This window comes from Camponotus floridanus, unplaced genomic scaffold (genome assembly GCF_003227725.1).
Source record: "Camponotus floridanus strain SB8 unplaced genomic scaffold, Cflo_v7.5 scaffold12, whole genome shotgun sequence".
Classification (NCBI taxonomy): domain Eukaryota; kingdom Metazoa; phylum Arthropoda; class Insecta; order Hymenoptera; family Formicidae; genus Camponotus; species Camponotus floridanus.
The window spans coordinates 838,415-862,665 of NW_020229237.1; the positions used below are offsets into that span (position 1 = coordinate 838,415).

Genomic DNA, 24,251 nt, shown 5'->3' on the forward strand with positions numbered 1-24,251 from the left:
AAAATGGAAAGGTTGTTATACACACACATACACACATTCGATCGCATAAATAACGCGGAAATAACGCGAAGTAAAATCCCGCACGTATATATACGCTCCATACACACGTAGCGTTCTTTTCTTTCCACCTACATATCTGTAGCAAATGCCTCGCGACGGAAGCACGTCATTAATCTCGATAGCGTGGGAAACGTTCAATACGGTGATTTCAAAAGCGCACGTACACCGTCCCATTTCCTCTCGCGAGGAAACAGTGAATTCCTGCTTCACCGTTACATCCTTGAGACCTACACGCCGAAGTAGATCTTCGTGTAATCCTCGACTCCAGCTGCAGCTTTTGCGGCCGAGAGTCCCGGTCGCAGCGCGACTCCGCAGAGACGGAAAAGAAAAGAATGGGAAGGGAAAAACGGAAGCGGCGTTTTGTCAGAGATTCGCGACAACATCTCTCGGTGCTTGGCTTCGAATAAATTTTGCGCGGGACGCGTTTCGAGCGTATCGTGAGCGGTAGTAAGCGGCGGTGGCGAGTGTGTATCGGGACCCTGACCTAGAAACCGTCGCGTATCGATCGTAACTAGCGAATCCGCACTTGGGGCTCGCCTTCCTTTTCCCTTCCTTTAACTCCGAGGCTTTAACGTCATCCAGACACCACTCGAGATAATACCGACGACGGCGACCAAGAACCCACTATTTCTACAGGCGCTCTTGGACCCGCTGTTTGTGCAGCGTTGTATCCCATCTCGATAGACACAAGGGTCTTTTTTCCTTTTCTTTTAAAATTATCCTTGAACAAAAATTTCCATATTCTCGTTATTTGCAAGTACGCGATTCAGAATATTTCTGATCGACCTATGTGAGAGAATATATGTAAATCGTGTCGTTTTAAATTGACGGAGGCAAGAGATCGTGTGCTTCTCAAATGTATGTAAAAGCATTGCGTTAATTAAGGCAGAAACGGAAGATAAATTTATAATTTAATAGATTGCTACAAATCGCAAGAGAGATGAATTTGTCCATTGGGTACAATCTTACGATTACTTTTTATCAACTTATGACGCAATGCGGTACCTCGTCGAGACTCTTCGAAGCTGATTATTGACATACCCTTCCAGAAAAATCGTTCGTAGCGATTGATAACGAAAATAAATAAAGAATGAGAGATAGATGCGATTAATAACCAACTTTTTGTTCTGAACTAAAGTCTCCATTAATAAGGAACTAATCTAGAAACTTAAATAGGTCCTACCGGAAATCGTAAACCTTATCACAAATTAATTCAGAGGTATATCTGACTATAAGAAATTGGGGAGATTGGCACGCGAATTGTATTTTTACAACAAGAAATAATCTTAAAATGTATATTTGATTTTTATTGGATATATTTTTAATATTGCAGCATTAGATAATCATAAAGATCGAATCATATATTATATATTTTTAGAAAATTTATAAGCGCGAAAAGCATAAATATTTTGTGCTATAAAAAGAATTCAGATTATATAAAACTTATGCAATGTTTACTTTATGTTTTGTTATTATGCTTAGAGAATCACATGAGAAGTGAAACCGTTTACTTTCACCCGATAGATTTCATAGTGCATAGCGCCTCTAGAAAAAAGAAAAAGTTTTCTAGAACTTGGTTTATATAGCGCTTAACAATTACATTAGTAGGTCAAAGATGCATCAGCCTGTTTTTAAACTTTATTACTCTGCTTTATTACTATTGTTACGATATTATCCGTTTGATTTTGTTCTACGTAGCCGTCGAATTATTTATCACTGGATAATGCACGTGCGAATCAGTAACAGTGCGAGTCATATATAAACACTGTATACAATCTTTGATATAGTCATTCGAATCGTATTAATAATGCATATTCCTCAATGGATATAATAACTAATTTTTTACAATAGCTATATATTTTGAATATCAAAATTCTTATTTTATTAAAATATAGAAAGCTGAACATTTGAAATTTTTTTTATTATAAAATGAATAAAATAATTTGCCAAAAAATGTTTAAATATAAATAAAAATATCGTTAAATAAAGAAGAGCAGATTTATCTTTTTAATCTTATCAATACTTGTATGTCATTTTATATGTACATACACTTTGACAAAAATAAGTTACAATTATTGGATTAATTAGAAGTTGTTTATATGGCGCTAAAAGACCAACAATGTATACATATTTTTATATATTCTACTGACGTTTAACAAAACAATGAGTACACTTTGTGGCCGAAAGTTAACAAAACCTGTGGTGGTCTCTGTGTATTCCTGCGGTTTCGGGCCGAAGGCAACGCGCGAGTGCGAGCAATCAATCACGTCGGGTTTTGCATTAGAATTACCTAGCACCCACGCCTTAATCGCTTACACGCGAGGCAGTATTCGATACCGGCCGACAACGAGGGGCCTCGTCCCCTTAACAAAATCGATCGTCCTTAGTCAAAGCGTTTGGCAAAAGAAGTGTGGTATCGATTTTCCTGAGAGAGTTCTTCGAGATACGCTAAAACGAGAGTGTAAGGTTGTATCAGGATGCAAAGGGCAAGAGTCTCTTGATGCGATATTCAAGTGTATGGATGGCTGTAATAATATGTTGAGAAAATCTTTTCTTTGGTCGTAACAGTTATATATCAGTTTTACAGAATTCAATTGTAAAAACAAGAGAATCTGCATCGTTTTCAATCTTCCAACTTTGATTTATATATGCAAGACTGAACAAAAATATTAAGAAATTTCTCTAATTATCTGGAAGATATCCGTTGTCGGCCAGAGCGAATAGAAGAACAAGGGCGCAGCATTCAAAGTTGAATTTAATTTTCTGTATAATTTGCTAAACGATATCGGATGACAGCAAAACTCGTTATCCCCAGTGAAATCGTGATCATATTGAATTTGAAAGGAAGGTTACTCTGTGACGAGTTATTGAAATCTGTGAGCTGTTTCTTTAAGAAGAATTTCGTCTTCAATCGACCGATGCTTTCAAAAATTTAATAATTCTTCATTTATAAATGACTCTCTCTCTCTCTCTTTCTATGCTTGAATTTATAATCTATAAATTATTGAGCTTTCGAAAATAAGTATGTTATCATGTAAATAAAACGACTACACATACACACACTATTAAGATATACCGCGACTTTTAATGTGTTTGCTTTCTTATTAGAACAAACCATATTTTATAAATTAACCATAGTTTTATAAATTTTCTAAATTAATTAATATAAATTATAATAGAAATAAAAATTTGTGTTTTTCATAATTAAAAATATAAAAATATTAGACAGAATGTGTAAGTTCTTAAAAAAACGCGGTAAAATTTGTTCTGAGCTTAGGTTTTTCTTACCGACAAACAATGTTAAAAAAAATAGTTTTAAAAATCATATTTAAAATATATATATATATATATATATATATATATAATATATTTTGTTAGTTAATTTATATATTTCTCTCTATATTATATTACATTTAATTATAAAATTGAACAAAATCTAAAAAAAAGCTGTAATCATAAAATACAATTTGCAGTTTGCATTTTAAATCTGGTCTAACATAAAATATTTTAACACAATCAGTATTAATATAATTAATTTTACACAGTAATTTTAAATTTCAAAAGAATTTCTGTAATTATCGATTGATATTTAATTTTAACTAAACATAAATAAATCCAAAGTCTTAGAAAAACGAAAGTAAACCCTTAAAATCTTTCTTCTATTCACATTCAAATAATATCCTGCTCGATTTGGCGACTTAACGAACGTGTCATCTGCTAACATAGTTATTATTCCACCAAAGGAAACATAACATTTTTGTTAGTTCTTCTCGCGCTTTAACTATCACACACAAAATTCCTTTCGAACAGGTACAGAAATATTTCCGACGAACATATCGTTACCTTCGCACGTTATTCGACATCATTTCACTTCTTTCATCCTTGACTGATGCCTTTAATTAATTATAGAGCCAGGCCGCTTTGAGTATAAACGCATGGTTGATTGAGTTTTATGGATTAACTATGCCCTGTCGAGCCCATTTCCAAGCCCATCTCCGGATTCTCAACGTTACGTTCCTGACTGAAACTTTTTTCATGCCAAAGCTAGCAATCGTCTGTGAGTTTAACAGATTGAGACACGACAGCCAACCGATCTCTTTCTCTCTCTCCTCGCCATTTCTTCTAACCCATCCTTCCCTCTAACCCATTTCCTTTCACGGCTTCCCATCTTGCTCCGGGCAACTTAGGGGTCGATACTACCATCGTACTCTTTCAAGCTCTGGGCACTTTACCTTTCTTTTCTCGCCTCATTCCTACCTTTAAGGATGAAGGCCACTTACATGAGCTTTTTCTCTTTGACCTACTGCTGCCACCGGCACGCAGATCTGTGATCCCTTGACACGAAGCACGATAAGCGGTGAATTAGGCGGCCCTTTTAACTTCGATTCACACTATGGACACTAACGATGATCACAGTTCGGTCTATTAGATTGTATCATATTACAATCCATCTCGAATTAAGCTGTAGCCTTTGATCTAGTTCGTTTTGTGAAAAATATCGTGCGTTGTGACGTGACATTGCTCTCGACATACTGCGTGATGGCTTTCACTATCGCTGGACATATTTTGCCCTTTTTTTCGTAAATTTGTGAAAATTCGAACTGCAAATATGATTAAAGTATAATATTACTTTTTAAAACAAAACTTTACATTTGATTGAAACAGAATCTACAACGCAGACGCATTGCGAGTTTTTATCGCGCAACATCATCGTTTCTTTTTTTCAAATTTTATAAAGCGTCATACGAATATACTCGCATCGTAGTAGGTTCAATTTCCGAAAAAAATGTATGCGTGCGGACACTACGTTGCATATAGAGCTGAAAAAAAATAACAAACCCGCGTTGCACTGTCAAAAACGATTTTACTCTAGCTCTTTAAAAAGGCGATTGCAAAGTCGATTATTTGAAAATCTGAAATTCATTGTTATCTCACTTTCCCATGATGTTGATTGGTTCTCTCGTGGCGTTGATTTCATATGTAATTGTACATATTTTGATGCGCGATTTGTAATGTTCTAATTCCATGCAATATCGAATTTTTCCTCATATTTTTTGCATTCGTCCACTTTTTATTTTGACCTGCTGCCATCCCTAGCGAGCAACGGTAAAAGTTTGCAAGCTGCGGTAACCGACATATTTGGAGCACCTCGCAGCCGCTTCGCGAAAATGAAGGATTGTTAATTATTCCGCGATATTTTCTGACAAGTGCAATCTGATAATGATTCACAGAGAGTTGCTTAAAATATATTCCATATATAGTCTATCCGACTATATAAGCGTCTTGAAAAATTTCTTTAAAAATAACTTAACATATGTCATCGATTATTTTAATTATTTTTATCATAAAAAGAGAAGGAGATTACATAAAATCTGCGAGAAAATTTCCGTTTCCAATTGATAATAGAACATTTCTCTTTTCTGTCCTTTATTTTTAAAAGTTTTATTCTTCTTTATTATATGATATGAATTAAAATAAATATCCAGTCTGAATACTGTCGAGTAAGTGAGACAAGTAATCAAATATAACTAAATAAATTTTATATATGACGCATTCGTTACTTAATTATCATTAGGCCAATTAAATATACTCGACCGTATAAAATGAATTATTAATTTGTCACGTTGTAAAATAATTTCTTCCCATTGAATTAAGCATTTCTAATTAAACGTGTATGTGATAAACCTACTTTTTGTTTATTAACATAGGTCGCCGACAAATGTAGAGGGAGGATTTTGCAATCACGGAAAGGTTTCTCACTTGAAGAAATAGATAATGTCGATTGATCGACTACTTGTTGAAATAACGATGATCCCTTTTAACGACAAGACCATCGAGCTCTCGAATTCTCTCCTCGAAGTTATCTATAGAGCATGTACACCCTAAATTATGCATGATCTGTATACATGGCGCACTATGGATTATATATAGCGGAAACGGACGTGCATCATCTATACATGCAAATGTTCTGGTCCTATATATATTTATATTTCATGTCAGTCGGTTTCGAGCACGCCAAATTCACCTGGTAGCAGTTATTTGCATCAGCTTGAATACAAATTAATTTTAACGAGGACTCGATTAAAAATCGAGAAGTATGAAAAATATTAAAAATTTGTTTAACCCATGCAGACCCTATGTACACAATTATGCACAAAACTTTAAAATCATGTGAAATAGTTATTTTTTAGAATTAGCTTCCCTGCGATCTTTCGGTGGACTTGGAAATTCCTAACAGTTATAAATCATAAAAAAATCCTTAGCATCAATAAAAATTAATTCAATAATTTTTTACATTACCTAACCAGAAAAATTCAGGTGTCTGAATAGGTTAAAAGTTTATCTAATAAGATTATATCTTTTATGAAAAGCTCTTGTATGAAAATGAATGCATGAAAGCTATAATTTTGCATTCATCTTACTTAATCTTTTAAGTTTGAATTTTGCAACTTTGCCAATATACTTTTCTCTTTCATCGAATGCATTTCTATGCTCTGCTGCATGCACATCACTTTAGAAGATTAGAGATTATGAATGATTTACGCAGCGTGCAATACGCACAATTACTTTATACACACACATCATTAACTAACTTTATTCAATAAACATTTTATTTGACAGCGTATACATAACACACATTAATTCTTAACTATGCTCAATAATTCAATTTTCATTTTGAAATAAAATAGATGGAACTACGCAGTCCTAAATGAAAAGAATAGTATATATTTGATTGAATTGAATAAAAAAAATTCCTCTTTTCTACATACTAACTTTTTTTACTCTCTTAACTACTTGTATAAACAGTATGTTTGAATACACATACACATTATATAATATTGTCTAGATCCCAAAGTTCAATGCAATGCACTAATTGCGTAGTTTCCCATCTTGCAAAATCTTACTGAACAAGCAGATTAAATTTCTTGTTGTCTATTCGAATTCTCTACATCATAAGAAAACCAACACTTATATTTGCGTTGTATAAGTAAGTAGGATAATAATATTTATAATAATTAATAATATTTATAAGAACGCGAAAAGAACTTTGATGGATTGCCAATAGATTTAGATCGAACGGCTTTTCCAAGTAAATTAATAAACTGTGTTTATTCTTAAAGTTGAAGATCGTAGAAAAGTAAGTTTGTAGGGTAAAAGTAAGGTAGAACGTAGCTGCATGAACCTTGACGTATCTTGCGATTATCTCGGGGTTGTGTTTTCAATCTCGCTGGTTTACGCCAGTATTTTCCGGCACCGTAGGAATCGACGATGCGAATAAAGAATAAGTTCGATACTCGTCGCACGCACATCGACATTTCGTATAAACGTCTCGCGTGCTCGATCTAGCATAAAACAAGAACAAAAGCGAGCGAGAACTACGAGGACATTTCCGTATTTCCTGATCGCAATCGGAAACTCGACGAAGCGTGGAATTTGCAAGCGCAGCGAAATTTGCTCGAATGCAACGAGTCTGCTCCGTTATAATGTACGCTAATGCATATAGCAGCAAGGCTAACTCAATTTCCAACACAAAATAATTCGGACATGCTAACGTTGTAATTAGCACAGTTAAATACAATTTTCGCTACCTACGTGAAATATCTACCTACACTTTTTATCAATTATTCAGGAATTTCTTCAACGCCAAACATATACGAATAATATTAATAAAATTTAATATTATAAAATTTAAATAAAAGTTATTTCTACGTATGCATTTATTAACTCTTTTAATAATTTTTTGATAACGATAAAGTGATTTAAGTGCGTGAAATCCTATTTTTTCACAAAACATGCAAATTTTCGCATATTCCATTTTTCATGATCAAGAGCAAACTACATAACGATATGCTTTTGATAGACAACGCAATATGGACATTGCGTTCGTCCTCTTCGAAAAGAAGACAAATTTTAAATAATTATGCTTAACGAATTATTCAACGTATCTACAAAATTTTGCAGAAATATGCATTTGCATCGCGGAGCGACGCCTACGTTTTTGCTGATAAATTTGACTACGGGATGATCGCATAATAAAGAAATTAACGTTTCGTGCCCCTATTCTGTCTCATTAACCTGCATCTCTGGTGCTGTTCAGGCAAGGTGGACGAGAAAGCGACGCAGCTGCACGCGATAGCGTCGCTGAAGGTGCTGCTGGATGCCACCAGGCCGCACAACGGCGCCGCGACGTCGACCGCCGCCCATTATTCCGGCGCTCCCTCGAAGGAGACGACGCTGCAGCTGCAGCAGGGCTCGCAAGGAACCACCACCACTACCACGACTACGACTACCACCGCCGGCACTACCGCTGGCATTCAGGAACTTCCTAACGGCGGTATCGCCGCCGGTCTCGACGCTGGCCTCGAATCGGTAATTGTCGAATACAAGAGATTCCGTACGCCGAGAGTCCGATCGGAGTCTATTGATTAATTTCAGGTGTTATCGTTTCAAAAAAAATGCAGCGTCTGTTTCATAAAAAAATGTATAACGATTTTTCCGATTGTACATTATTGATAAGCAGTGGTTTTGATTAGTATAGTATTTCAAACAGTGAAATCTTGCTGATAAGAATCAATTAATCGTAGTGGCTGATTCTTCAATGAAATCTTAGTGGTACATTCAGTGAAACATAAGATGAAGGAGCAAAGTGAGTATTTTTAATGAAATATTCACGGCTCTAATGAAATTTTGTCCGCTTTAATCAATGACATTTTCATTGATTCAATTTAAAGAAGTATCTTTTTTTGAAATCCTCGAATATATAACAACTTTTACAAATTTTAGAGAAGGGGGTAACGAAAGAAAGTAGTGAAAGTTCTTACGAAGTCTTCATGACATTCATGACGTTTAATAAAATCTATCGATGTCCTCGGAAGTTATACGTAATCCCTTTTGTCGTACAAAATTTATTTCTCTTAATTAACGAAGGAATAGCATTCTAGCATAAGGATCCAATTCGTTATGCGGTGTATTCTGTTCCGAGAGATTGAAATAGTTTCGTCGTTTCTCGTGCTCTCTCATCGTTAAACAAAGAGGCTGAGAATACGTTGATTGGAATTTGTCGTTCCACTTTTCTTAACAAAATGTTTGAGTTGATCGTGGCGTCATGTTTTTCGTTTAAACGAGATCCTTTCGAATATCCGTTATTTTCCGCGTGTAAAAATATTCCAAGAGAAAGAAACTTTCAAAACTCGATAATTAAGTACAATAGGCTAATTTTGAAATTAGTGCAACTTTTCTTACGAAATGGTACTGTCGCGTATATCAGAACGTGCTTTGTAAAGGGCACGTTAGTTCGATATCGTAATGCTCTACTTTCCATTGTGAAATGTTTGCTTCTATCACGACTTGGATATCCTGAATTAGAATAGGCAGTTTAATTCTCGCAATACTACGAATCACGCAAAGTAATCCTTTTTAACTTGTATGTTGAACGTCATTCTGAATGTAACATTCCGCTCCACATATTTTGGAGCTCTCTCAATTAGAGAGACATCTGTATTAATATAAAATCACGATTTTTCTTTTTCTCTCTCTTATATAATTTTATCGCAAAAATGTTAACATTTTTTTATTATTTGCCGAACGAGAAAAAGCTATATAAATAGAATATAATTTAGACTAAAAAACGAAGATTCGTGTCTCAAAGTAATATTTCAAAACACGATAAAGATTTATGTATATGTATATAAGTACACTTAATTTTGTGTTACATATTATAAAATACTCGCTTCTACATATTTTTTAAGCGACACGTCAATAATTATATCACTGTCGAAAGAGAGTTTACCAATGGCAACATTGTTATTTAACTGATCAAATGTCGTCCTCGTAAATGTCTCACCACGTAACAGCGGCGATAATCGAACTACGTTTGCAGCTTTAAACGTGCACGAGTATAAATCGGCATGGTCTGTTCATCCATTAAGTCTTATCGGGACAACCGCAATTTTCACCCGCGCGGCAAGCCGACCCCGCCTCGAACTTGACGGTTATAAATCAGAGGAACGCTCGATATTTGTCGGCTTCGAACTTTAAAAGTTCATCCAAGGTTATTTTGTCCGTGTCGAACTCGACCGCGTTAAGGGGTGAAATATGTGAAAACAGAGGCACGTCAACGTCGCGGTATCTCGACGGGGAATCCAATCGGACCTTGCAGCGTAGGCGCGTGCACGATTGTCGTCAGAAGGAAAAAAAAAAACTAAAGAGCAAAAAAATCGATAACTTTTTATCTATGTCGAATGCGACGCTTCTCCTGGGGGTAAAAATGACTGGCGAACGCGATCGATAGTATATACGTAATAAGAAATGAGAAAATGCAACGAATATTATCACCCATCTAAACTTTCTGGCTGTTTATCGGATGATATCAGACAAAACTCTACCTCGAGAACTCTGTACGACGCATGACAAAGATAAATAATTAATTATTCTTTTCGATAAAACGATGGTATGATAGAAACATATTCGAAATCACATCATTTCTCATCGCGCTGATCTCCAACTTCGACAAACTATTTTATCGTGATTCATCTCTCCCTTCGTGTCTTTTAACGCCTCCGGAAGATTCGAAAGTGATGTACGTGTATTATCAAAATTCTGTTTAAGTTCGCTTAAACATTCCATTAGGGATGCTAGATCGACTTTTAATCATGGAACAAATTTTCGACAAAGTGCATAATGAAGTACAGATAACTGATCGTGATTCCAATTAAAAGGGAATGTCTCGAGAAGTGACGACAAAACAGATCGATCGATCGCAATAAATTGCCATAATGTGCATGACTTTTAGTTTTAATCGATACGTTGCGTCGTGTCATTTTCTTGCGCCAAACATTCGAGATTTTATCGCTATATTAACATTTATCATGTCCAACAAGAAGAACACCGAAGTACTCACTTAAAAAATACATCGCGTATAAGCGTAGCACGTTCTCCATATCGAATTTTATCGCCTTTCGTCTTTTACGATCCTTCGACTAAGATCAGCTTGGGCAAATCTGATTGAATCAGCTGCGATATTCTGCGAAATGTCGCAGCCAATATACTATTCTATTTTAACGTTATTTTTTATAACGGTAAAATTTTATAACGTTATTTAATCGTGACATAAAAGAGAAGCATGAACTATACGATCACGTAAATACTTCTTTTCATTATTACAAGTTTAAAGTTTTAAGAGAGAAATAAGACAAGAATAGTTTTCATATTAACGATAATTAATTTTTCTCATATTAACGATAATTAATTCTTTCATATTAACGATAATTAATTTTTTAATTGTAAATGTCGTCAAATATAACAATAAACGTGTAAAATTTGTGGAGAAAAGCATTTTTTTTCACGAAATTTGTTTTAAAATCGAAAAAGAAATAGCTTGCGATAACAATGCAACTTCTAACTAGCATAATGTGAGTAAAAAAGACTCGAGAATTTAACGTTTAATCATAAAAAAAGATCGCAACAATCGCTATTGTCACAAAAGAATTCTCGTTCTTGCAGTCGATCGCAGTTACAATGACGCAAAGAAATGACGAAACAATTTCCCGAGCAGGATACATAATCGTCGCTGTAATTTGGAAAGTTACTCTGCGGAAATATAAATCGGAAATCGACTAATCTGAAGCTCTCTCGAGGATATTAGCCGGCGCTGGCTGGTATCGCGACGCCCGGATGGACAGCAAGTAGTCTCAGGCGGCTTTGTCCTAAATGAGCGGAGAGAGGACCTTTTCATTTTGAATGCATCGGAGAATCTGGGTCAATGCTGCATCCCACCCGTCCGCTGCACGTTGTAAACCCGCGCGCGCGCTTCACGAATAAACGCAGCGAAGTCACCAACCGTCCGATTTTCCGGATTTTCGGACGAAAGACGCACCCGGGGAACGTTCATATAATGTTTCGGTCCAGCGGCCTCGTTAAGGCCCGCTTACAGCGAAGTAATTAGATTCTAGATAAATGGCTCATGACGATATTAATCGAACTAGACGAAGCTTGTTTAATTTTCATTTTTTGTAATTTTATATTTCCGAAAAATACAATAAAATAATATAATTTATTTATGTTAAAATTATATATAATCATTGGTCTTGATCTTGCACGTTAACTCGAGCGATAATACTCTTCTTTTGGGCAAGTACTGTCCTTTAATAATAATCCCTGCTAATGCTTAGACATTCAAAACGAGGATTAGTCTGAAATTAGGTTTATTCTCATTCTTGAATGACGGCGTGACTGAAAACAACGATAGTTTATACAAGCATTCGAGATGGCATTGTAATGCGGTTTGCTCGAGTCTGAATAACGGAAAGACACTTTGTGCCTTTGCTACAACAATTCGTGGTTTTTAAAAGGATTCTTGAGCTTTGCGGCATTCCTCGATAATGCGAATAAATGTTACTTTCGCATTCCTCGAGAGCGGCGAAACATTGCCATTTAAATGGCAAATAAATAAATTTAACGTTTAATTTAACGTTTTAGATATCTTTGATTAAAGCGAAAATGCGACTTAAGGAGAATTTAACTCTTCGATATGTTTATTCATAGGGCGAAGAGGATGAACCTCCAGAGGCCTTGGATATGGGCTGGCCCAGCAGCCCGAGGAAAAGGCTGACTTACATCTTGGTCGCGCCAATCTTATTTCCTCTTTGGTTAACGTTACCAGATACGAGAACACCTAGAGGTAATCAGTAACCACCTTTTTATACTTGTATGAATACGAACGAATAATATAACAAATTATTTTTCGTTCGTGATAAATCTCGCTCTTATTTTGCAATGTTATCTTTCTCAGTTTGAATGATTAAAAAAGCTTATGCATAACGTATAAAACGCAACATGTATAAAAAAGAAGATATAATTTTTAATATTTTATAGAATTAAATAAGAGTAATTATTATAGAATAGATTTGTGATTTAAAAATTATTATAATTATTATAAATTTGTGATTTAAAAATTAAGCGAAAATCTATTGCAATCGTTTATGTTTGATTGATATGATAGATGGATATTTGCGCCATTACTAATTCTCGATAGCCTTTTCTTTTAATATTTTTATTCGCTGTTGACTGTTCAAGCGATATTAGATTCCTCCATACCGACGAATAATCGGTTCTGAATAGAGGAGCAGATGAAAACTGGAGCAAAGACAAAAGCAGATCCTTTGTAAAGCGCAAGAGCGATTAAGCAGTTTCATTTGCATATCTTGCGCCCATTGCGAGACTGTCCCTTCTTCCTGAAAAGTCAATTAGGATATTTATGAAACGAATATAGAAATCCTCAAGAACACGAAAATTTAATTCTCCAAAAGTATCTCTAATCGATAAATACATTTATGAGCTTCATTTATGAGCTTCATATTTTGTATCTTTCTTATACCTTATCTTAAATATTCGACAATAATGTTAAGATGTAAGAATATGTCAAAATAATTTCTCTTTCAATTTCACTCTACCTTATTATTCAAATTATTTGGTTTCTGCAATGACAAATAAATGAGAATATCTGTTCTCTCGATTACAATAAATTGCTCCAACTATAATAAATATATAGTATATCTCTTACAAGAGATAAGAATCGATAGGATGTAAGAATTTTCGAGTAATAATTAAATTTTATATTTGATTATGCATTAATTATTATATTTGATCGTCATGCTGATAGAAGCGCATGGACGACGATTTATCGTTCGTCAGAAATATTATCCGAGGAAGGGAAAAAGATGTAGAGAAGCGTGTGTTTCGAATGCGCCATTAATTACGGCCAAAACTCTAGACCGTTGTGAAGGTATGTGTTTTTTTTAACTCGCTAAAAACGCCGAGATCAGATTAAATCCTATCAATCAGCGCAAACATCGCGCCATGTTTTGCCCGCCCGGTATATATATTGACCCCCGAGGTAATATTAGCTCAACTCCGGGAATTTGGGATTCCGAGCCATCGATTTCGCCGAGATGAAACTCGTCTTTCAGCCATAACACAAGAGATTAATTAAATGGCATTTATCCCTAATTCGCCGTATAAATTTATATTTCATGTATTCTCGTCGTGTAATAAGTAACAGTACCTTGTCGCGAAGATTAGCGCGGCGGAAAAATAAGGATCAAGTTTTTTTTTCGGATTCCCACGATAAGAACATGGAACGATAATCGTGGATTATCACGCGGAAGACGTTATATGGTGATACTATTCGGCCGCTTATCGGAATCGCGAGGTCGAGTGAATCTCTATTGCATTTGGTACGTGCTCCCGTTCCAATTTAATAATAAATGTTAAGATCAACGTGATCGCCATTCGCGCGTTGCTATTATTCAAAGCATCTCGCAGCCACCATTTATCACACGCCTCCTACATTATCTCGGCCTAATAACACGCCTCTATTGCGATACTGCACAATACCCGCGACGAAAGATATTGACACGTTAATTTCACATCGACGACTGATTGTTGCACATGGATACATAGATATGTACATACTCATTCTATTGTCAACTAAAATTCCGATATGTCCTTTGAATTTCAGCAATCATGGGTCTTTGATTACTGATCTATTAATATGAACGTTACCGCAATCAATTAATGCGAGATTGTACGTATCGCAAAACGAATCAAAGATCGCCATCAAATTATACATAGCTTTATTTATTTGTCAATATTTTTATGAAAAATAAATTTATATAATTTATATCATTTATATAAACCAAGATATGCAAAGTTCTTTCTTATGTATATTGATAGATTTCTTTCTTTAAAAAAAGAGAATATATATATATATATATATATATATGTTAAAAAAGACTTAAAATCAATTAAAAAGTTAACAAATGTATCCTCTGCTAAAATATAGGTGCGATTATTTTTTATATCAAACTAAAAAAAAATTATGATGCTATTCTTTTCTCGTTTTTCAAATAATTAACTGTCCGAATAATTAATCTCGCTTAAATTAAGCAAATTAATTATCGCGTAATTATTTCATTGCGTATTTTCATTTATTTAAGTTAAAAGCTAATATGGAAAATAATTTAGTAGTGAAAATTTTCATTTTGTAATCTCATTCCGCTTTAGAGATTGGATATAATCATAATCATGAAAATAAATTAGTTTTGTGAACCAATGCCAAAGAATTCGTTGTTTCTAGAGCGAAATTATTTATATAATGATATAATATATATTGAGTTCTATTAACAATAAATAACCTCTCGAAGCAAAATTCTCTGTTCCAACGTTCTCAAATTAAACCCCCGAGATTCGATTATTATTAAATTACGAGATTAGATATCTCGAGCTTCACTCTCATCGTTATAGTTAAATACATCACTGATATCTGAAAATTTGTGATTTTTATTAGCAAAGAACGACTTTGTCCGCTGTTACATTGCTAAGAAAAAATGCTATTTACTAAGGACTCTTCCAATAATGGCATAAGTTTGTCTTTTTAGACAATAATATATTGACGATTGTAAATGAATAATTAATTTAATTCACAATTAACTACAAAGTTACGTCATCATTAAATCATTAGATTAATTAATTGATGACATCTCTGTAATTTTGATAGCTTTCCTTAAATTTTATTCTATTAACGATATATATATTCAACTGCCAATTATCTGTATATCCATAATTATATATTCTCTATTCTGATTTATTATTTTTATACTCGAAATGAACTATATTCATCAGATCCCGTACATCAATTAGCCAACGATATCGAAATGGTAATCGACCAAGCACATTTAACATACTTAAACTACTCCCGTTAGTGGAAACGGGAAACCAAGTGATGCGACTAGATCGCTGGCGCCACATGGCTGACTGCATAATTGAGTGAAAGAACATCCCGCATCGTCGCAGCAACTATCCTGTCTTTTCCGACTTGATTTTGATACGGAAAAGATTACGTCGTAATGTCCGGTATATCAACGTTATATACCGGTATATCTTTTTAGCGCTGTTAACGAAATTAATTATATATTATAATTATAAATTTTAGTTATACACTGAGAAAAAATCTGATTACATTAATTAGAAATCTGGTAGATTCAACCAGTATGTCTGTTAATAATAATACTAAATTTACAAAAAAAATGGCATCACTGTGTCCATGTTTAATATAACAAGTTTTATAGATTCAAATAGAAAATATTAATTAAATCCTTATAAAGACTATTAATCGTTCTAGTTATAAAAAATCAGGTCTTATCGTGATAACTAGAAATTCTGTTTAGTTTAATCAAAATGCCTTCTCTAAGATACGTCTTGTTGGTACAATCAAGCGATTTTTCTCAGTGTAGTTTATATAAACCTGGGATAGGTCACAGATGCCATTCATCCGCTTAATTTCAGGAAAAAAGTTTTTCCCGATAACTTTCATCGGCTCGATCTTCTGGATCGCGGCGTACTCGTACCTGATGGTCTGGTGGGCGAATGTCGCCGGCGACACAGTAGCCATACCGCCGGAAGTGATGGGCCTGACGTTCCTCGCAGCCGGCACCAGCATACCGGATCTTATCACGAGCGTAATCGTGGCGCGGAAGGGATACGGCGATATGGCCGTCTCGAGTTCTGTCGGCAGCAACATCTTCGACGTGACCGTTGGGTGAGCATCAAAATCTTTTAGACATCTCGTCAATGTAGCGTCGTCCTGTAATATATTACGTATGAAAGTATACAGCATTTTGTTTCAAAAAATTCCAAAATTTCAATTTTACAAAATTCCATAATTTGACGTCCAGTGATATCTACTAATATCGATATTATTTCATTCTTGTTACATTTATATTGTTTTGTTTTATCGCATTTAGTAAATTGCGTGAATATTTTACAATATTTTATTTCTCAATTTACTACGCTTTTTACTTTGTTTTATTCGTGTATGTATCATTGTTTATATAAATGTTGTAATTATTAAAATATTTTTTGATGAAACCATTAAAGAAATATCTTAATTGCTCGACAAATTTTATAAAACTAAAAATTACTCTTAAAATATGAAAATACAATATCATTCTGAGAAATATTTTATTAAAATAATATATACATGTTATATAAGAGTAAAATATATGTATTATTAAAAAATACGTATTCATGAAAGCGAAAATCGTTTGGCAGAAAGTCCTTCTACTTTAGAAAAGTCGCAACAACGTGTATTTTTCATTGATTCCGCACGTAAATAAAACTTTACGATATACTCTATGTACGATAGATATTGCTAGATTCGATAAATATATACAGATTAGATGAGAAGATAAGATAATGATGAGAAAATCTTTCGAAAGAGAATTGTATAGAAAATGTCATATTGATTTTCCACTAGAATTAACTCGAACTTGGAAGAGAAAAAGAGAGAAAGAGAAAAATAAAAAAATAAAAAATTTAGAATATAAATTAGCATACATAAACTGAACGATAGAGATACAAATGTCAAAAGGATGTTGAAAGATAAGCATTCTCGACACGTCTTTTATTAACATTTGGCGTGAGAGAAAATTATGACAAAGTGAATGGTATGGTATGAATAATAAGAGAGAAAACAAATTAAAAAGAAGCAAAACTTTTTTATATTATTTTGTTATTCCGAGATTGCCAGTGTCATTAATTTAAGTATTATAAATTTGCCATTTAATTAATGTCAATAAATTTGTATCATTAAATTAATATTATTATTTGTTTAATCAACTAATTTTACAATTGTTTAACATTAATCGGGAAAAACTTGTAGTTTTAAAACTACACAAAATATTCTTTTTAATTTATTCAATAAAAAAACAATGTCCTGCGAGTATTTATACGTAAAATATTATACGCAATAATTTTTCAAAAATTTTCTTGTCGATAAAAAGCAAAATAGCATAGATACTAAAATGTGTCGCAAGAAACGAAGAAATTTAATACACTCCTGAAAGCATCTACTGCTTTTCCTGTTTTTGAATCCGAGACCCATTTACGTCGCACTATATTGAAGGATCGATTAACCGAAAAGGGCCGTGTGCCAAAGAGACCGAAAAGCTTCGGAAAAGAATATCAATCTCAAATTTCGGTAACACTAATCGTTCGAACGAAATGAGAAAAACAATATATCAGGATAACATTTTGCGACAAAATAATATCAAAACGTGGACTGCAAATATCTAGGTCTCTAATTTAATAAAGGATAATATTTTTTTTCTTCTTTTCTCTTAATCCTCCCTTTTAAATTTTATAATATATCTAAACTCCCAGCTAATGAAAATTATTAATGAAATACGCGATTAACGTCTTTCATCATTTTCCATTTATTGTCATTTCATGGAGCGCTTATTATAATAGTCTGCAGACGTTATTACCACAGAAAGAAACTGTGCTATTGTTATTAATATAATAATAATATTGTGTAAAGAATATGCATAATCAATAGTTGTCATAATTATATGATGCAATGTTGAATAGAGCAGTATTTAAGCTTATATTTAAACATACATTATTTTGAAGATATGTACATATATTTAATATGTCTATGATTCAATCATTATAAATATATAATTAGTTGTTATCTGTCAACATGTTATGAAATAATTAAATAAAATCAAATATCGTATAGGATATTGAATATTTTTAAATATTTTAATGGGATTAAATATTTTAATGGAATTTTGAATATTTTAATATATTCAATATTTTATTCGATATTTGATTTAATATTTAAATACTCCACAACATATGTTGATAGAAATAACTAAAATTATATATTAATTATATAACTAACTTTAATACCTAAAATTTTAATATCTTTTATAGAAATATAATAGATTCTGTTGCATTAAAACTTTTGTCAAGATACTTTAGAGCTTTGTCATTGTTATTATTCATTATTAAAAAAATATCTAACGTTAACGTGGCACTTGTTTTCCTCTCTTTCCTTTTAATTACAATATTATTTTTATTCTTTACTCAGAGAAATATGAAAAAAATTAAACATAATATACTTCAGAAAGAAATTCTCCTATTTCAAAAAATTTATAAACTCACATTTATTCCTGCAAGATGCAATATTAATTCATAATTTTTGCATCAGCTGATATCATCAACCATTGCAGAAATTTTTCTCGATATTACTTAAACAATAGGTGAGATCTTTAAAGAACGGAAATTGATAGACAGCAGAAACGATCATGGTTCGTAAGATATCAATGGCACAGTAGAGTTCAATAGACGAATCGTGCAATATCGGAATTATTGAACTCCCTCGCACGTGTGTACGTGCAAATACAATGTACTTAATTGTATACTATGTATATATACAATGTGTATATATACATATGTATAGTACTCCTGTGTATACGTACTCCTATGTACATTTTAGTATAGGTACTAATTATATATATATATATATATATATATATATATATATATATATATTTTATACATACATACCCACACATATATTCTCTCTCTCGTAACATACGTTTGCGCATGCAATATGAATCAGAATTTTGCCGATGATTAAACAGAGTTAGAAGAGGCGTATGGAATTGGTAGTCAAATCAAACCCGTCGATATATTCTTACTATTTCACTATAATCGCATTCGCTATTCATCCTTTGGCATTGTTATATTGTCGGCGCAAATGTCGCAAATAATATTCCAAATGTCTCATTTTCTGCAGATAAATTTCGAAAATCTCTACATGAAACAATTTCATTTTTTACGCCGTTAAATAGTGAAGTTTTATTTATTTAATAAAAATAAATACTTATAAAGAGCGCGGTATCCGAACTACATGATGAGCTTCAAAGCAACAAAAATTTATCAATTTTTAATTTCTGAGCTCGCACTTAAATATTTAAGCTCCTTATACCTGCTTACACTCAAATTCACTTATTACAGATCTATTGTAGATCTGTAAAGTATTAACAGTAAACGAAAAATTAAAAGTAAAAAGAAGAATTTTTCATTTTCGACATTAACAAAAATTAAATGAAACAAAATTATCTTGCAATTTTAACACTCTTAGTCTATGTGATTTTTGCGCGTAATATTTCTCGTGCAATCTTTAACGAAAAGCAAAGTTTGTATAGCAACTTGTGGCTGTCACTGATAAGAATTCATTATCGTCTTCCACTTTGTCCTCACGGCTATAAGATCCAATCTTTCGAAATTGATCGCACATCCCTCCATAGCTCTCTTTCTCTTGGCAATTGTTCGTCTCGACGAAACATCAGATCCTTTTCATCGGCGATCAATCATAACCATGCATTCGTCGAACGATTGCCAACTGGCAGAGAGCTTGAAAGGAAAGTGGAGAAAAATACTTCTCCATATTTGTGCGGGGGCGAATACGACTGCACGTCAAACGATATATATATCCAAGAAACGTCGACAATATTGTTATAGACGAATATGAATTATAGATAATGTACGTCAAATATATATATATTTAAAGAGATATGCTTTAAAGAAAACGCAACCCCCACACACGCACACGTTTGTACCCGATCGATGCTGCCGGATGATTCCACATTGGTAATCACAAAGCTGTAAAAAATCTAATAGAATTCGTAATACAAACGATGCAAACATATATTTGGAAAATTTTATCGAAAGCACGTGCCACGTTTCGCAATTTGTGTGATGACGTAATATCATAACGAATATATGCAGTTTTTTATATAATCAAATAAATGTTATTAAATAAATAATTAAATAAATGTTAAATAAAATAAACGATTAAAATATACATATACGTAGTGGTAATTTTTGACAGGTTGACAACATTTAAGCATCCTACAAAATAATTAATATATTTCAGAGCTATAAAGAAATATTTATATAATTTCAAGACTTTTTAGAAGTTACTAGCTGGTAAACTCAATATGACGAATAAGCAAACATTTAATTAAAAAGTTGTCGATCATAATTAACCTTCACTAAACTAAAATGTTAATTTCACATAATTCTTCACGTTGTTGCAACTAGTACTTACATCTCTTTTTCTTAGAATATTGACATTTGAAAGGTACAATACATTTTATTTTTTTAATTAGAGAAAAGATAATTAAAAAAAGAAATACAATAATCAGAGAAAAAGAAAAAATTGGAGCGTAGAAATTTTTAATTCTATCTGTATACCTCTCTCGAGGGACGATGATCGTCGGGCAATGAATATAGGCTCGATTTGCGCTTTGGTTCTGCCCGCAGGCTTCCGGTTCCGTGGCTCCTGTATGGTTTGATCTACGGGAAACCCGTGGAGGTGAACTCGGTGGGCATGGTGTGCAGCATAGCGATACTCTTCTGCATGCTGCTCTTCGTGATCATGAGCATCGCCTGCTTCAGATGGAAAATGAACAAGGGACTCGGTTTCACGATGTTCATCCTCTACTTTGTCTTCGTCGCCGTCTCGCTGATGTTCGAGTACGAATGGTTGGTCTGTCCGGTGTAGGACAGCCGGTGCAGCAGAGGTATTAGAACCTCCTCCGGAAAGAAAGGCGACACGTCTGCGAACGGACGCACACTTACGAGTCTCGTCATCATCATCGTCATCGTCGTCGGCGAGTCTCGGCCGACGAGAGAACTCTTCCCCGCGGTGCTAACCGAGGAGAGAACCGCGCAAACCCAGTCATTACCTTCCCGCGTGCGCGTGAAGGAAACTTAATGATCGAACGGCAATAGAGCAGCACCCATGAACACACATATACACAAACGTCCACACACGTACATATATACACGTAAACACACATACATGCACACGGCACTGTCACCGATCATCAGGTCACAGCAATTTTGTGTATCACGCAGAGGCGTTTTGTTCTTATAGTCGCGCGAGAGGTGTACATATTGTATAAATCTTGAAATACCTGAAACGAAATACTCGTCTTGTTAAGGATTAATCGAGCGTACCACTTTGCTCGAGTGCGCTACTTTTATTATTTAGGCATGGCGAGCGCGTTAGCCGATCGTGCCAAGGACCAAACTAGCATAATTTTATATAATTCGTAGGAGAATTCTTTAACACGTATAATTCGAGTCTCTCTGGTCATATTCTTCTTTCTTTCATTCTTCTTCTTCTTCTTTCTCGTTCTCTTGTTGTTTGATAAGCGGTACGTGCGCGAGACCAATTAATTGTACAATATCCATTAATTCACTGACTAGACTTTTGCAACGAAAGTTTACAAAAAAATTATATCTTACATAGCAATTCTTGATCAAAAGCTTTCCAATTCTAATCATGAATGTGCATATCGCATTAGATGTCACTTGATTCGTGCATTTACGAAACCTTTTTTATGCGTTTTTTCGGATATACTTGTACAATCGATAGTAATAATATCAAATTTATATAAAATGCAAAGTTATTTCGTCGGTATAGACAACTTTTTCTCGTTTGACTCCTTGGCACGCTCACGTGTCCGAATATATTATATATAACGTTATCCTTAGAGAGAGAGCAAGTGATCTGACCGCTCGCCGATTTCCTCTAAAGTAGAATTCTCTTTACCTCTAATCGTAGAAATAGGTCGATATAACTTTAATCTGTTATGCTCACGAAATTTCAACTCGATGCGGTGTGCTGTTCGACGTTTCGTTTCGACGACGAAATGATGTATGCTCATGAATCTCGAATGTATACATATATTACACTTCATTTACAGTGTCTCTCTTTTTATTTTACTAATAACAATGCTATATTATAACATATATATTATGTGAGCTTTTACATCAAAGAATTACAAAATGTGCAAAAAATATTTCATTTCTTTCTACGTTTATAATAAATGTTCTAATACATTATATTAATTATTTTATCACAATATTTTAATTAAAATAAAATTGTGTTTGATCAATTAATATAAAATGTTTCCTTTATATTCGTAAAATGTGTTGAAAAGATATCATTAAAAATATCCAAATATTGATTTATTAAACGATATAATTCAGACACTGGTAAATACATGTCTTACAATTAAACGAAACGATCGACCGTCGCACCGGATTTTCAGTATACGATCGGAACGGATGTTGCTGTTGATACGTGAATAAGATAGAATAGCGATAAAAATGCGATACGTTGATTAGCAATCAATTGATCTTGCCTTTGTTTATTATATTTCATTTGGTTTTCATTTTGTTAAATCGTTAGGAACAAGTTCAGGGAACAAAGAGAGTTGGTTCTCAAACAGTATCAAAAAAATGTGTTCATCGATGCATAGCATTAATTTTATAAGATAGAAAATATTCATTTAATTCATTTCAAATGTTTAATTTAATTTAGAAAAAACAAAACATTGTTTCTAGAAAATGTATTATAAGTACTATCACGGAAAATCGCTAAAATCGTAGCAATTTATTTATTACTGATCAGCATTAAGTGAATCCATTCGGATAATGCAATACGTCTCGTTCGCGTAAGACATTTAGATCCGATTCCGAGCGTGTTTTTTTCCTCTTAAATATAATTACTATCATTAATCTCGTAACTATAATCTATAAGCGACATGCGAAAGCAGACCTTCCCAAGTGCATAGAGAAAATTCTTGCAAATCGCATATTCAAATTGATACATCGCATGAGGATTCTTATAATCAATCAAGACCACTTGTATCGCTTGTTGATGCACTTTACGCACGAATTCTCGTGCGACATTTTCTCTTCATAGAGAAAAGTATCAAGACGATATGCGTTAAATTACGGAACATGCAGATAACGCACTATTATGATACATTCGTGAAAAGAAACGAGCAAGAGTCGTTGCATTTTCCGTGATATCCCATCGCTTGATAATCTCTGAGCAACTCTTCTTTTCGCTAAATTCTTTCAAGTTTTCGACATTACATTACGACGCACTATTACTAAAAGGTATCGTTAGAAAATATTAACTTACTATGGTTATTGTACGTGTACACACAGTAAAGACAAACGGGTAACAGAATGAACGAATTCACGGAAGTATACATGTGTGTGAGATTGGGAAAGATAGAGAGAGAGAGAGAGAAAGAGAGAAAGAGAGAGAATGATAAAGGAGAAGAAATATAGGAATATGTATAGGGTTAAAGCGTGACAGAATGAACGATTTTTAAGTTTCAAGTTATAGAACCCGTGTTGTAAAGAGCGTTTGTAAAGGATACGTTTTAAGGACATAGAGATAATAGTTATAATGTGATATCGATTAGATTAACGTACGAGATGAGAGGAAAATGTTATTATACCTATCACGTTGA

The 24,251-nt window shown here is 33.6% G+C and overlaps 1 protein-coding gene across 5 annotated transcripts in view; it reads left to right on the plus strand.

Annotated features, from left to right (window-relative positions):
- Positions 1-22,774, plus strand: part of LOC105258941 (sodium/potassium/calcium exchanger Nckx30C) — a 54,985-nt gene extending 32,211 nt beyond the window's left edge. For all 5 annotated transcript variants that reach the window (XM_011270533.3, XM_011270535.3, XM_011270534.3 and 2 more), the window contains 4 exons: positions 8,159-8,430; positions 12,604-12,739; positions 16,405-16,657; positions 21,235-22,774. In XM_011270533.3, coding sequence (XP_011268835.1) covers positions 8,159-8,430; positions 12,604-12,739; positions 16,405-16,657; positions 21,235-21,475 — 902 coding nt within the window. In that variant the 3' untranslated portion in view covers positions 21,476-22,774. The remainder of the gene's footprint in view (positions 1-8,158; positions 8,431-12,603; positions 12,740-16,404; positions 16,658-21,234) is intronic.
- Positions 22,775-24,251: the final 1,477 nt, after the last annotated feature.